At 39.8% G+C, this 13,566-nt stretch overlaps 1 protein-coding gene across 9 annotated transcripts in view; it reads left to right on the top strand.

The window, feature by feature from the left end:
* LYN (LYN proto-oncogene, Src family tyrosine kinase) overlaps positions 1 to 13,566 on the top strand; it is a 49,755-nt gene that overhangs the window by 28,538 nt on the left and 7,651 nt on the right. For all 9 annotated transcript variants that reach the window (XM_064386660.1, XM_064386688.1, XM_064386672.1 and 6 more), the window contains exons 9-11: positions 3,999 to 4,181; positions 5,714 to 5,790; positions 12,846 to 12,999. In XM_064386660.1, coding sequence (XP_064242730.1) covers positions 3,999 to 4,181; positions 5,714 to 5,790; positions 12,846 to 12,999 — 414 coding nt within the window. The remainder of the gene's footprint in view (positions 1 to 3,998; positions 4,182 to 5,713; positions 5,791 to 12,845; positions 13,000 to 13,566) is intronic.

Genomic DNA, 13,566 nt, shown 5'->3' on the forward strand with positions numbered 1-13,566 from the left:
GCGAAAGAAGATGATTTGCATGGCACAGATCCTCTCAAATCAGGAGCATGGTTAATCTTAGAACCAAGGAAGTTCAAGATGGAAAAGTATATTAGGTCAGCTGTGTGGTGCAGGATGTCAGCAAACACTGTGCATTGTAATGATCGCCCAGGGAGCATGTAGAGGTACTGAGCAATAATCTGGTTGCTGTGCTCTCCTGATTTGAGAGCTGATTCTTACACTGCCTCCTCACAGAGAACAAACATTTTTTCAGCCATTGTATGAATTAGAAATATTGTTCCATGGTTTAATTACTAAATACATTTCTTCTTGATAAAGGATGCTTAGAATTGTGGTTTTAGAGGAAACAGTATCCAACTCAGAGAAATTGTGCTTTTGAATAAAGAAAGATGTAGAGCTACTGGACAAAATCCCATAAGGAGCCACAAAGATGATGAGGAGACGGGAGCACCTCTCTTTTGAGGGAAGGCTTAGGGGGACCCTGTCATGTATGTAAATATCTGAAAGAGGCATGCAAGGTGGATGGAGCCAGGCTGTTCTCGGTGGTGCCCAGTGACAGGGCCAGGGACAACGGGCACAAACTGGAACACAGGAGGTTCCTGCCAAACACTCACTGTGTGAGTGACCAAGCACTGGCACAGGCTGCCCACAGAGGTTGTGGTGTCTCCATTCTTGGAGAGAATCAAAAGCCAACTGGAGACAATTCCTGGACAGCCAGCTCTAGGTGTCCCTGGGGATGTTGAACTCAGGTGCTTTCCACAGGTCCCTTCTGTGTTTCTGAGAGATATGGGAATATAGAGATAATGCTGATACTGCAGTGTGAAGATATGCAATTATAGCTTTTATGGTCTTTTCTTTTTAGTATAACTACTTTCTGGGCATCCATGTGGACATCTTGAACAGTTTGTAGGAAATTAACTTATATTATGGAAGGAGTAAGAAAATCCTAGGAACAAAAAGCAGGCCTCCATATGTCCCCAGCACTTGGCTGTGTTCCTGGATGACCTGTGCAGAAAATCTGTTTTATGGAATGGGCAGGTGAATGTCCTCCAGCTCTGAAGAGTTACTTTTACACAGAGAAAAGTTGCTATCAGTTTTCCAGTTTTTTTCTATCAATACAAGTGCAATTTTATGCATTTTATAGAGATTTTCTGGGTTTAGGCTACCAAGTTAGTGTTTACGTGTGCATTTTGGTCATCAGTTGTGCAGCCTGGGCTTTCTGCCTTCACATTTAATGGGCTGTGTGGAGGTGAGCGAGAGATGGAACCACTGCTGCTTTGTTCTGCTCTGCAGCTGAGTGATGGCTGTAGGAGGTAAGTGCTGATGTGCAGCTGCATGCAGAGAAGCTGCTGTTCCTCAGATTCCTTCCCAGTACCTCCTGCAATAGTAACTGCTCCAGCCATTATCTGCCCTCTAGCAGTGTCATATCTCCATAGCTCCAGCAAGTTGTTCCCAGTATACCCTGCAGGGAATTACTGGAAAAGTAGAGGAAGGAGAAAGCTGCATATTAGAAGCTTATTCACAAAGCTCTGCATCTTCAGAAATGGTTCAGAAATGGTAGGCTCAACCTCCCTTGTCTTTCATAAGTTTATATCACACCTTGGCCTGATTAAGCCCTTGCAAGAATCTGGGGACAACCTGGCTATGCAAGGCACTACTCTGTCAAAATAATAGTAATCAACTGCAAAATAAATACCTGAAACACTTAATTTTTTTGAGAATTCAATTCTGACATGTAGGGGAGAATGTGGCTTGTTGTGTGAGACATCATCACACGATCCTCAGGCTTTCATGCTGTGTCTTGCTTCACATTTGCTATTTTACAGTAGCTAAAGCTGCCAAGAGACTGACTTCCTGCCATGGTATGAAAGGTTTTTAGACCATGGAGTTCAGAGCACCTGGGCAGCTACTTTGGTGATGTGATGAACCAGAGCAGTACTGCAAGAGCAGGGTCTATGTTTTATGCATTTTTGTTCCTAGTGAGAACTGATATGATGTGAATCATGATGCTCTGTGGTATTAATAATCCATGAAGAGAATTCTCAAGCAGGGCTAAGAGGAAAGTTAACAAGGCAAATGCAGTGATTATAGTGTAGTTTATTAATGAGTCACATCTTGCTTGCATCTCAGGTGTAAAAGATTTTCTTATTCAATAAGCTCTGAATTAAAATATAAGTAACTTGTTCTTTGGAAGTGTATTTTCTTCTGCAGTTGTTAGAAATACCAGAGTGTGCTCATAGAGCTCATGGCCATCTTGTTTTGGTGTCCCATCCCTCCCAATACATGATGAAATAAATGAACAAGAGAGAAATCCAAGATCAGGTATTTCTAGTGCTCTCACCAGCTATTTGTTTTTTACAATACCACCAGAGGTTCAAGATAGATTTCTTTACAGCAGAAAACCTCAGTATCACAGAGATGTAAAGCAAACTATCTTTTTTTAAAACAAAATACCTGAGTTTGATGGATATCTTTAGTGAATATAAAATACTGTTACATAGTTAATGTTAAGTGTGTTGGTTATAATTGCTTCAGTGAAATAGTTATATTAAGTAGTATGTTCAGTAGAGAATTCAACAAATTGAGAGTGGAGGTCATGCTTTGTTTTAGGGCATGGAATGGAATAGTAGAAATTCTACAAATAATCTTTCTGCATCTTTAACAGAGAGAAATATATTTGTTTTCTGTTTTTCTGATAGTTATAAATCATATACCTGATCTTTAACAGTGGATTTGACCTGTAACTGTAATTTCTGACTATTAGGTAACTTAGAGAAATGTCTTTGTTATGTTTTGACCTGACCATCTTTGAAAAAATAGATTTAATAATCATGCAGGTGAATATTTTGTGCTTGTGGCATAGTGGCTCTTCTCAGGTGATGATCCTTCTTCAAAAAAGATGCAGTGCTCAGAGCAATCACTTAAGATCTGGAAGCTAGGTCCTTGCTTTGCCTCTGATTTCTTTTGTTGGACAATAGATAGCATAAGGTGGATTCCAGTTTAGAAGTGTATCCAATGGTCTGGATTGTTGCTGAATAAGGAAATGAGGCTATTTTGTTGAGTCATGAAGGTTTTACCTCTTCTGAGAAATATTTCTACAATGTTGCAATGGGTATGGTGAGGGATAAAAGTTGCATTTATATCCCTCCTTCTCTCCCTTTTATTTCTTCAAATTTCGAATTATATGACTTCACAAGATAAACCTTAGAATCAGTCCTTGCTACTCTATATTTTAATGCTATTTTAACATTTATTTATTGTTTGGCAAACATTAAATCTGAAAATAATTCACTGTTTTTCACTTTACTGATAGTTGCTTTTCATATAATTAGAATGTTACGTTAGAAGCTTTGCTAAACCTTCAGAGAAATGAACCACAGCCACAGTCTCTTCCACTCCTGGCACGGGCTGTGTGATAAGAAGTTATCACCTTTTAAATCTTGTGCTGAGCACTGCAGGATTGCAGTCCTGGCAGCATGTCCTTGTTGGTCACGAGAACCATTTGGCTGCACTTTCCCGTAATGCTCCATTTTGGGCACTAAGGGTTACAGGAAGGATTATAAGCATGAGACTGGCATGCATGAAATAAGTGTAATTATGGGATTTAAGATACTTCAGAAACTTCCAGCCAGTCCTTGGACTCTATTGTTCTGAGGCAGGTCAAGTGGACATTCACTGAAACATGCCTTGCCAAGTATTTCAGGGGCTACTTGTGAATGGAAACTTGGTATGAAGTAAGATCATTTGCTTGCTTTATTTTTTTTTCAGATAACTGATTTCCAAAAATAGGGAATGGATCATTTTTCTCTGCAGTGCTGTATTAGTTGCAAAATAAAAAGGAATTCTAGCATAAATATTTGTGCTACGTCTGGCACTTGTTTTCAGGCTCTTAGCTATTCCTGGAATCCAACCTCACCTGCTTCACAAATTCCAGCTTGTTCGGGACACTGTGGGATGCAGAGTGACTTCAGTGCACTGATCCTATTCCCTCTTTGTAGGTTATTATCATAACAGTACCAAAGTGGCTGTGAAGACTCTGAAGCCTGGAACAATGTCTGTGCAAGCCTTCCTGGAGGAAGCCAACCTCATGAAAACACTTCAGCATGATAAGCTCGTTAGGCTTTATGCTGTAGTGACCAAAGAAGAGCCTATTTATATTATAACAGAGTTCATGGCAAAAGGTGAGAAAAACATTGGATCTGCATGCTGGTTTGATCTGAGGTGGAGTTAATTTTATTCCCAGTGGGTGTATGGGGCTGTGTTTTGGAATTGTGCTGAACAGAGAGTTGATAATACAGAGATGTTTTTGTTATCACTGAGCAGGGCATGCACAGAGCCAAGGCCTTTCCTGCTTTTTGTGCTGCCACACTGGTGAGGGGGCTGGGGGTGCATGGGAGGGTGGGAGGAGACACAGCCAGGACAGGTGACCCCAGCTGACCAAAGGGATATTCCAGACCATGTGGCATCATGTTCAGTACAGAAAGTGAGGAAAGGAGGAGGAAGGAGGGACATTTGGAGTGACAGTGTTTGTTTTCCTGAGTAACCATTACATATGATGGGGTCCTGCTCTCCTGGAAATGGCTGGGAGTGCCAGCCATTGAATGAGAATGCCCTTGGGAAGCACTGAATTACTTCCTTGTTTTGCTTTGCTGGTGTGCACAGCTTTTGCTTTTCCTCTTCCTATTAATCTGTTATTATCTCAGCCCATGAGTTCTCTACCTTTTACCCTTCTGATTCTCTCCCTGGTCCACGAGTGAGTGAGTGAGTGAGTGAGTGAGTGAGTGAGTGAGTGAGTGAGTGAGTGGCTGCCTGGTTGATGGCTGGGGTTAAACCACAACAGTCTGCAAGCAATAGTTTAGTGAACTCTTCTGCTTCTCCTAAACCAGTTCCTTTTCTTCTTAAAGAAAGGAGTTATTTTTGAATGTTCAAATATTAAGGGAAGGAGCACCTATCCTTAAGATGGGCTGAGGCTTTAATTTTATGACTCATTACTGCATTTGTGAGAGAAACCATTTTTACAGTCTTCTTAAATGTAGCATTTTCTATTGTTTCTGAATTGGAGGATAATCCCCAGAATAGTTCTGGTTCTTCTGGACTCCCTACCTAACTTTTGTTTCTGGTATCATAGCAAGGCAATGAAAGCAAACCTTAGGAATTGCCTTATGTGGGACTAGAATTGAGAAAGGTGTGTGTAATAAGGTGAGTGAGGAATGGGTGCAAGTAGTACAAGAGGGGCTGCACTACTAGGAAAGGACTCTATAGAGCATTACTACACAAAATATGTAAAATTTCCCTCTCAGATTATCTTGGGTAGTAGTTTTTCTTGTTTTGTTCTGTTTTCAAGCAATTTTGCTGATAACTTAATTAACAAATACTAAGGCACTTAGTCTGTATGAATTGGAAAGGATTGATGTATGTGATTCTCCTAGACAGCTTTCCTGATAGACCAGAGAGTAGGGTGCTTATCAAACTCAACCCCATTGAAATGAGGTATGGTCTCATGGGAGTTTTCCACAGCCAGGGAAATAGCAAAACTTGTATGTCTGACACGTTGATTTGGGTGTTCCTGTTGTTAAATCATGCAAAGAGACTGTCTTATTTTAGTCAACTTGAAAATACATCAAAATACTTCACTGCATCAGTTTTGTTATCCAGATGTGACGTTTATTCTTGTAATAAGATGCACTGATCTAATCCTTCTCTGTTTTAACAGGAAGTTTGCTGGATTTTCTGAAGAGTGACGAAGGAAGTAAACTGTTGCTTCCAAAGCTAATTGATTTCTCTGCTCAGGTAAACTTGAAAAATGTGCTCAAAATTAATTTTTTGAGGTTACTTCTCTTGGAGTCTGAAACTCATACTAGGCCATTTTATCCTAAGGATTTTTACACTTAAAAATGCAATTCACAGATCAATTTGAGTAAATACAGTTAATTGAAAAGAGGAAGTAGATGGAAGAGTTTTCAAAGGGAATATGTGGTTAGGCTTAACTCTTAGATACCACTAATGACATGTTCAGATGGCAGCAGTACCCAGCTGCCTTCTTTTGAGCAGCTACAATTTGAAAGTGTAAGGACAAGTTTGTGAGTTTTTGCTTAGCAGATCCCTTCAGAGTTAATAAATGTGTCATTTTTACTTCTTAAGTTAGGTTAACTGGTCAAACTCCTCTTAACCTCAGGGTACTCTTCATGGTTTCAAATTCTTAGGTAAATTATTGTGAAATGCTGTTTCAGGTACTAGTGTATGATTTATGAACCAGGATGATTGTTTCAAAATATACAAGTTATCTCTGTCTTAAATGAAATCTGAAGAGAGACTCCAGAGTGATTTGTGTGTCAAAGCCTCAATCAAAGCTCACAGAGCCCGGTGTTTTGTCTTGGACAGTGCAGGGAGGAATGTAACAAAAACAGAGTAATAATTCTCCTTTTGCAGCTTGTACTTTATGTTAGTAGTGATAATGATGGCATTTCTGGTAGGTTATTGTTAACCTACCTTTTTTGGGTTTTTTTTAATGTGCATTAGTGTTTACAGATTGTTGTACCCTGTTATGTTAACTTGTTATAACTCATGAGGAAAGATGGGAAAACAAGAATAAGTATAATAAAGCACTAGGAATTTATACCAAAAATTCACAAAAATAATATGATATAAACTTTTATGTAAATAATTATAGGATTAGGTATTAGGAAGTATTTCATTACCAAAAAAGTTGTCAAACACAGGAACAGGCTTCCTAGAGAGGTGATCAATGCCCCAAACCTGTCATATTTTAAAAGTAATTTGGTTAATTTCCTTAATATATGCTTTAATTTCTGGTTAAAGTGGCCTGAAGTGGTAAAGCAGTTGGACTAGGTGATCATGAAGGTATTTTCCAACTGGAACTATCATATTCTATTGTATATTGTATATCGACTATTATTATATAGATGTTCAATATATCAAACGTAGCTTTTTATTTCACATAGACTCAATGGAAGAGATATTTTTCCTGTAATTGTTGGCTAAGTGTGGCTGTAGGCTCTTTAAATTTTCTGAACTCTTTGGGCAATTTGTCCTTGAGAATTTATTTTTAGTGGGATAAAAGCTTTGTAGATGTGGAAAATCTGCTGGATCCCAGGTCATGGTCTGAAGAAATGAGTGACAGTGGGCAGAAAAGAGGTAGCTTTGAAAATAATGTCTAGAATTCAAGAGAGAGAAGAATATCTGTGAGTGCTGATGTGAAAGAAGACCTGGGATGAGGAGAGAAAAGCACATGTGGTTTCACAGCAGACCTTTTCATAGGAGTTAGGGACGTTGTGTTCATTTTAAATTAATGCTGCGTTTTTAGAAATTTAAGGCTTGAAAAGGGTAATGAACTAAAGAGCAGCTCTGTGTACAACTTGGGTAAATCACTTCAAGATAACAAGGGTCAGAGATTGTCATTCAGAGAGCTTTGAAGGTCACTTCAAATGGACATCACTTGTCACCCTGATCTGACAGCAACCTCTCACAGCCAGCTCCTGCACTGGGCCCCAGGGACCAGGACCTTGTGCTGCACAGGTGATGTGAGAAGTCCCTCTTGTCATAGAAGATGTAGAACATCAAGAGAAATTGCTGAGACTGGCTTAGAGTCATCCTAAAGGGATGTTCAGGAATGCCTCTCTGAGGATTTCTGGCTGAGGCCCAAACAAAACTTTGGAACAGAGATACTGGGATTTTTCTTACGGAAAGAATTTGTAAGGTTTTTGAGCTCATTTGTGAAGAGCTCTTAATGCCGCTGTGTGATAACAGGAGTGTGTGGAATAGACTTGCAGGCTGCATGTGTGTGGTTCCAGAGCAGAGATTTCCCTCTGACCAAGACAGACGTTCCACTGGTCTTCTCTATCTCTGGCAGTCTGAATTAATTGATAGGTCTTTAGGGCAAAAGATGGACAAAAAACCTTTTCAGACCTCTGCTAAGGTAACCTGTGGATCACACTTTTCCTGAATGTAGGCTGTGTGTAAAGGAGAACACAAGATGTGTATAGTTTTTTGGCAGGACTCTGGTTTGTACAAATGGAACACTAATTTATTCTTACAGAAGTGATGTTAACCTCTCTGCAGAGCAAAGGGGAAAGAAATTTGGAGAGGTATGTTTCAGGAGAGTTTAAAATTAATAGAAGGAAGCTTGTGGTGAAGATTCTTATTCTTAGATAAGATCAGGCTTTTTTTTTTCCTTCGTGGACACATACTTGAGCTCTTCATTACTCTCTGATCATACCATTCTGGTAAACTACTTTGCTTTATCCATGCTTCTCAGGAACACTGAAAATGCAAGCAATGGTAGCTGTGCATTAGCTTTTTTTTTGCCCTCATCCATCTGTGATGTTACAAGACACAGGAGGGACTGGGAATGGGAGAAAGGGAGAGGAGGGTGTGGTCTCTGTGACCATTAGCTGGGTAAAGAAGGCAGTTGTACAGGAAACCCCAAATGAATCTGATTTTCCAAGTCAAGAGCACTGTGGGCTGTTGTTTGCATTGCCAGGCTGTTGTTTAGTCCTCTACTCCCTGAGCTCATTATGCCTTTGCCTTGAAGAGTCTTGAAAAAAAAATGTGTTTGCAAGAGGAGAAACATTCTGGCATTGCAAAATGAGGACTGCTCCTCTAAGTGAAATAAACAACTTCTTTAAAGTTAGCATTTTTCAAGCAAGTAATGAAATACACTGCTGCTCTGCTACACTGACTTAGCTGTCTGGTTAGTTGAGCACACCTGCTGATGGACATTTTTGGCAGAGATAGCTGTTACTGGGTTACACTTACATCTAGTGCCTACCTTAACTTACAGCTGTGGTTCTGGACTTTGGTGCTTTGCTTTCTGTACTAATGGTCACATTAGTGCAGAATGGAAATTAGTATTAGTACACATGGAAATTAGGTTTGTGGAAAAGATGGCAAGAAAATGCTTGCTGGGAAGGTGGTCCAGTTCAGTTTCTAAAGCAACCTGCTCTCTGACAGAGCTGAAGGTATCTCTCATGTTTTAATCAGTGCATGTGAATAGGGGCTGGGGGAATTTAACGTTAGCTATGCCCTGGCAAAGACAAGTTTATCCATTGGAGGTGAATGTTAGAAGTCTCTGAAATGAGAATGTTTTAAGGGAAATGAGTTTTGCAAGCATATCTTCAAGCACATTCTATCTGCGTTAGTACAGAGAAGAGCTGTGGCATTTCCCGTAGGAGTCAGCACCAGCCTGGCTCCTTCAGTTCCTACAGCAACTGGAAGACTCAGAGTTTTGCTAGCTGGTTTCTGTCTTGCCTCAGAGGCAATTTACCAGAAGAGCCTCCAATTCTTTGTTTCACATTTCCTGAATTCATAGTTGTTCCTGGTTGATTAGATCTGCTGAAAACATATGACACGAATTCAGCAAACCTTTTGTATGTGTAAACTCTTCCTGCTTCTTATGCAAATCCATTACCTTCTACGTAGGATGCACATGTGCTGTGGCTGTGCTTAGGAAAACTGTACCTGTTTTTACTAAACAAACTCATAACTTTTGAAAGGGTCAAAGCTTTGTCCTAAAAACAGTAATTTCTTTTTCCTCATGCAGTGCTGATACTTTCATTAAATCTTCCATGATCTACAGCTTGACTGGCAACTTCTTGCTGTCTTCCAAGGCTACAGTGCCATTGAAATAATAGTAAGCTTAGAATAAAATTAATGGAGATTTTTGATGCAGTGTTTTAATTCCTCTCTACCCTCATTTTTAAAGTCATAGTAGAAAGTCATCCCTAGATTACAATTAATTTTAAGTCTTATTTGGCATTGTAACATTTCCACTGTGTATTCCTTCTCACGCTTCTTTGAATTTTAATGATACATTCTAATGTTCCAGTGCATAATTATATATATTACTTTTATAATATTTTTTTCCCTGTGAATCTGCTTTAACTACATAGCTGCTTGACTGGGACAAGAGGAATATGATTTTGCAGCCTTTCCTGATTTCACCCTTAGGATAAGCACTGCTGCAAACTGAAAATTTATTACACTGTTGTATCATTTGAAGATATGTGTCTTTTGCAAAGTTTTCAATGGCCAGATACAAAGGGTCTACACCCTCTTCATAGACAAAGAGTCATGGGAAGATGAACTGACCTTTTGAAAACTCTGTGATCAAGAAGTGTATTTTATTTTATTATGCATCTGGACATTATTGAAAGGTGCAGCTATTGAAAGGCTGATCTCAGACCAAAGACAGCCCTGTCCAGATCAATAACACCTCCACAGTCTCCTGGAGGACTTTTCTTTCATTCTTACCCTGGGTACGTAGTCCCTAATATGTAAAGATTTGTTTGAGGTTTTTTTGAAAGGATTTAATTTGGGTATTTCTAAAAGTGTGTGTCAGTACTTCATTAAAGGTGACTGGGAACTACTTCCTTCTTGGCAGTAACACTTGAGCAGTGTAGGCAGAATTCTCTTTTAAAGGCCACAAAACATATTCCTGAAGCCCAAATTAGCTTTCCCATTCTGCTCCCAAATAGATGTTCCATGCAGCTGAGCAGTCTTGACAGGTACCAATGATCATTAAGAGAGAGGGAAAAAGGCTTTAATTTTCTTTTGTTCATATGAATTTCTCTAGCATTAACATTTCATTTAGCAATGAAAACCCAACAATAATCATTAGAAGTTAATCACGTGGGCTCTGGCACCCATCTCAATCAAAAAATCTCGAAATAGTTGTTCTTTTTAGAAGCAAAGGTTTAACATGACCAGATGTGTGAATTCAGTTGTTTGGTCACTGTGTTTCCCCTCCTTTGCTGATTCAAAATTCCTTGCTGTTAATTTTTTCCTACTTTGGAATTTTCTACATTTTTCAGTGAATCTAGTACAAATAAGAGGAAATAAAATCATCTTTTCAATGGCTTTTCTTTGTAGGACTTGGAAACTAAATATCATGATCACAAATGTTTCTTTTGTGAAGTGATCCTTCATTCCCTATCTAGCAGTTCACCCAAATGTTATATCTGTGCAGGGAAGAAGGAGGGAAGCTGATTCCTCTGTGGTGTTTGATGTATTTTTGGGGGCATTACTAGACCTGTGTGCATTTTGGGTGTATCTGCCCTGCCGGCCAGTCCAAACTCAGCATCAATCTTACAGCAAAACCTTCCTGTTCATCGCTGCTTCCTCCCCAAACCCATGTAATGGCATGGGGAGCAGAGAGAGGCAGAACAGACCAAATTAAATACTGCTCTTCTGTTGTGCCTGTAGGACCCTCTGTGGCAATTATTCACTAGCAGCTACTTCCTTCATTAGTAAATGTTTGACTTGTTTCTTGAAAATGTGAAATGCAGGTGTTGCTCATTCTCTTCATAGGAGTTTCTTCTTGGTTTAGTGTGAGAACCCCCCTGCACTGTACAAGGGCAATGTCACACTTCTCTGAAGAATGTATCTGACTGTAACAAGAGGTTTGCAGTGGAGGAAGTGGGAGGGCAAGTGGCTCTATTTTTCCATTGCTTAAACTGAAAAAGAGGAACAAAGACTGCGTAGTTTTGTGTTGTAAGTGGTGGCAGTGTGTGCCTTGGCAGTACCCCTTGGGGACTTTTTGAAAACGAATAAGCAGAAGTGATGTTCATGTTCTCTTCAGGTTCGGTCAGCTGCTCTGCCTGCTTTACTGCACAGCTGAAAGAGGCACCTCTGGTGCTGGGGAGGGATCCCTGCACTCTCTGCTCCTCGGGGGGAGAGGAAAGAGCCTGTGGTGAAGGTGCCAGCGACAGGCACTGGTCCCTCTCTGCTTTACTGCTGCTCCACTGGCAGATCTGAGGGTGTGGGTGCTCCCCAAATCATGTGGCCAAGAGGGGTCTATCACCCACAGGCATCCCAGAGAGGTGCCTGTGGAACCTTGACTGGGAATGTCCCATCACCAGTCTCACAAGAAAGATGAAAACTGATGGTTCCCAAAGTTTTTTTCTTAACTCTGCTTAAACTTTTGGACAGAATACAGTCTACACATCAGTTTTATTACTCTGAGTTTAGGAGCTATCATTTCAGGGGTTTTTTTTGTTGTTGGTTTTTTTTTAGGGTTTTTATTTTTTGGGGGGGGGGGGGGGGTTGGTTTGTTTGTTTGTTTTCCTGTAAAGGAAGATGTTCTTCTTCAGGGGAAAAAAAAAAAAAAAAAAAAGTAGTCTGGAAAAAATCACCCCCTCTGCATATTTTTGAGGTTATTAATCCTCTTTAATTTGGTTTGGAAATCAATTTGGGCTGCTGAAATGCAGATTATATTTACTTACGATACTATCTGAGAGCTGGCTGTTGCCAAAAATTCCTCATGTATGAACAGGTACGTGTTGCAGAAGAAAATAAAGTTGTTTTCCCTGTCTTAGTAATTGCTTCCTAATTTTCCAAGCTTATACTGGGCAGAGAGAAAGTTATTTGGTTTCTTTAACTATCTCTGCATTGTTGCTTTATCAGCACGTACTTCATAAGAACACCTGTACCCTAAGTCATTAATTCTTTCTATTTTCTTAGTATTTAGAAAATAAACTGGTTAATAATTTAGAAAAGATGATATTTTAATAGAAATCTTAGGAACATTTTATTCAAGATTCTGTTTCAGGAAATGTCTTCCATACGTCTCTAATCCTGCCAGCTGTTATTCACCCAAATAATTCTTTCAGAGCTGCTACCGTAAGCAGAGTTTTGCAGGACTGGATCTGTGCATAGGTTTTCCACAGCAATCCCCCCTTTCCTGACTTCCATCTAAAAAATTCTCCAAAGACACCAGTAATGAATAAATGGATGTGGCTTTGCTGATACCTTCGAAGAAAGAAGGATCAGACCTGCTAATGGAGCTCTGCAGTACTGAAATATCAAAATAGTTGTTCTTTTGGTTACAGATTGCAGAAGGGATGGCATACATAGAAAGAAAAAATTATATCCATCGAGATTTGAGAGCAGCGAATGTTCTGGTTTCAGACCTGCTGATGTGCAAAATTGCTGATTTTGGACTAGCAAGAGTGATTGAAGACAATGAATACACAGCAAGGGAAGGTATGTATTTTTATTTTTGTTCTTAAAGCTTCTGCCTCTGGGAGGCAGTGAGGCTGTATCTAACAGAAACATGGTCACCAAGGATAGGAAGTGCTGTAACAGCTTCCTAGGGGCTGCATTCTAATGCCAACAACTTCTAAAATGAATAAAAGAAACAAATAACTTTTCTGTGCTGCCCAAGCTTTTTGATGAGTTTATTTTAAGTAAATTTGAAAGACAAGGACAACCTAGAGTATTTAACTGCACACAATTTTTTCCTAAATTGAACAAAGTGATTGCATAGTCTCAGCTTCCCTCTCACAGAATTAAAGGCCAAGAAACTGTGACCTTATATTCTCTTAACATCCTTAAGTGCCTTATGGACCTCCTTTCAAAGGAAGAAACCCTAGCAGGTTTAGTTGCTGGTGACAAGAAAAGCTTTAGCAGAACTGGTTACCTTTGGAAGCTGTTTGAGGAGCTGCAGCATTAACTTGCATGTTCAGCAGCATTGTGGGGACACTGGAAGTCTGAGTCATGTCCCTGTTCAGGACATGGATGGGAGGTAGCAAGGTCGGGACTGGCCAGAGG

Source organism: Passer domesticus, chromosome 1 (assembly GCF_036417665.1).
Source record: "Passer domesticus isolate bPasDom1 chromosome 1, bPasDom1.hap1, whole genome shotgun sequence".
Taxonomy (NCBI): Eukaryota; Metazoa; Chordata; class Aves; order Passeriformes; family Passeridae; genus Passer; species Passer domesticus.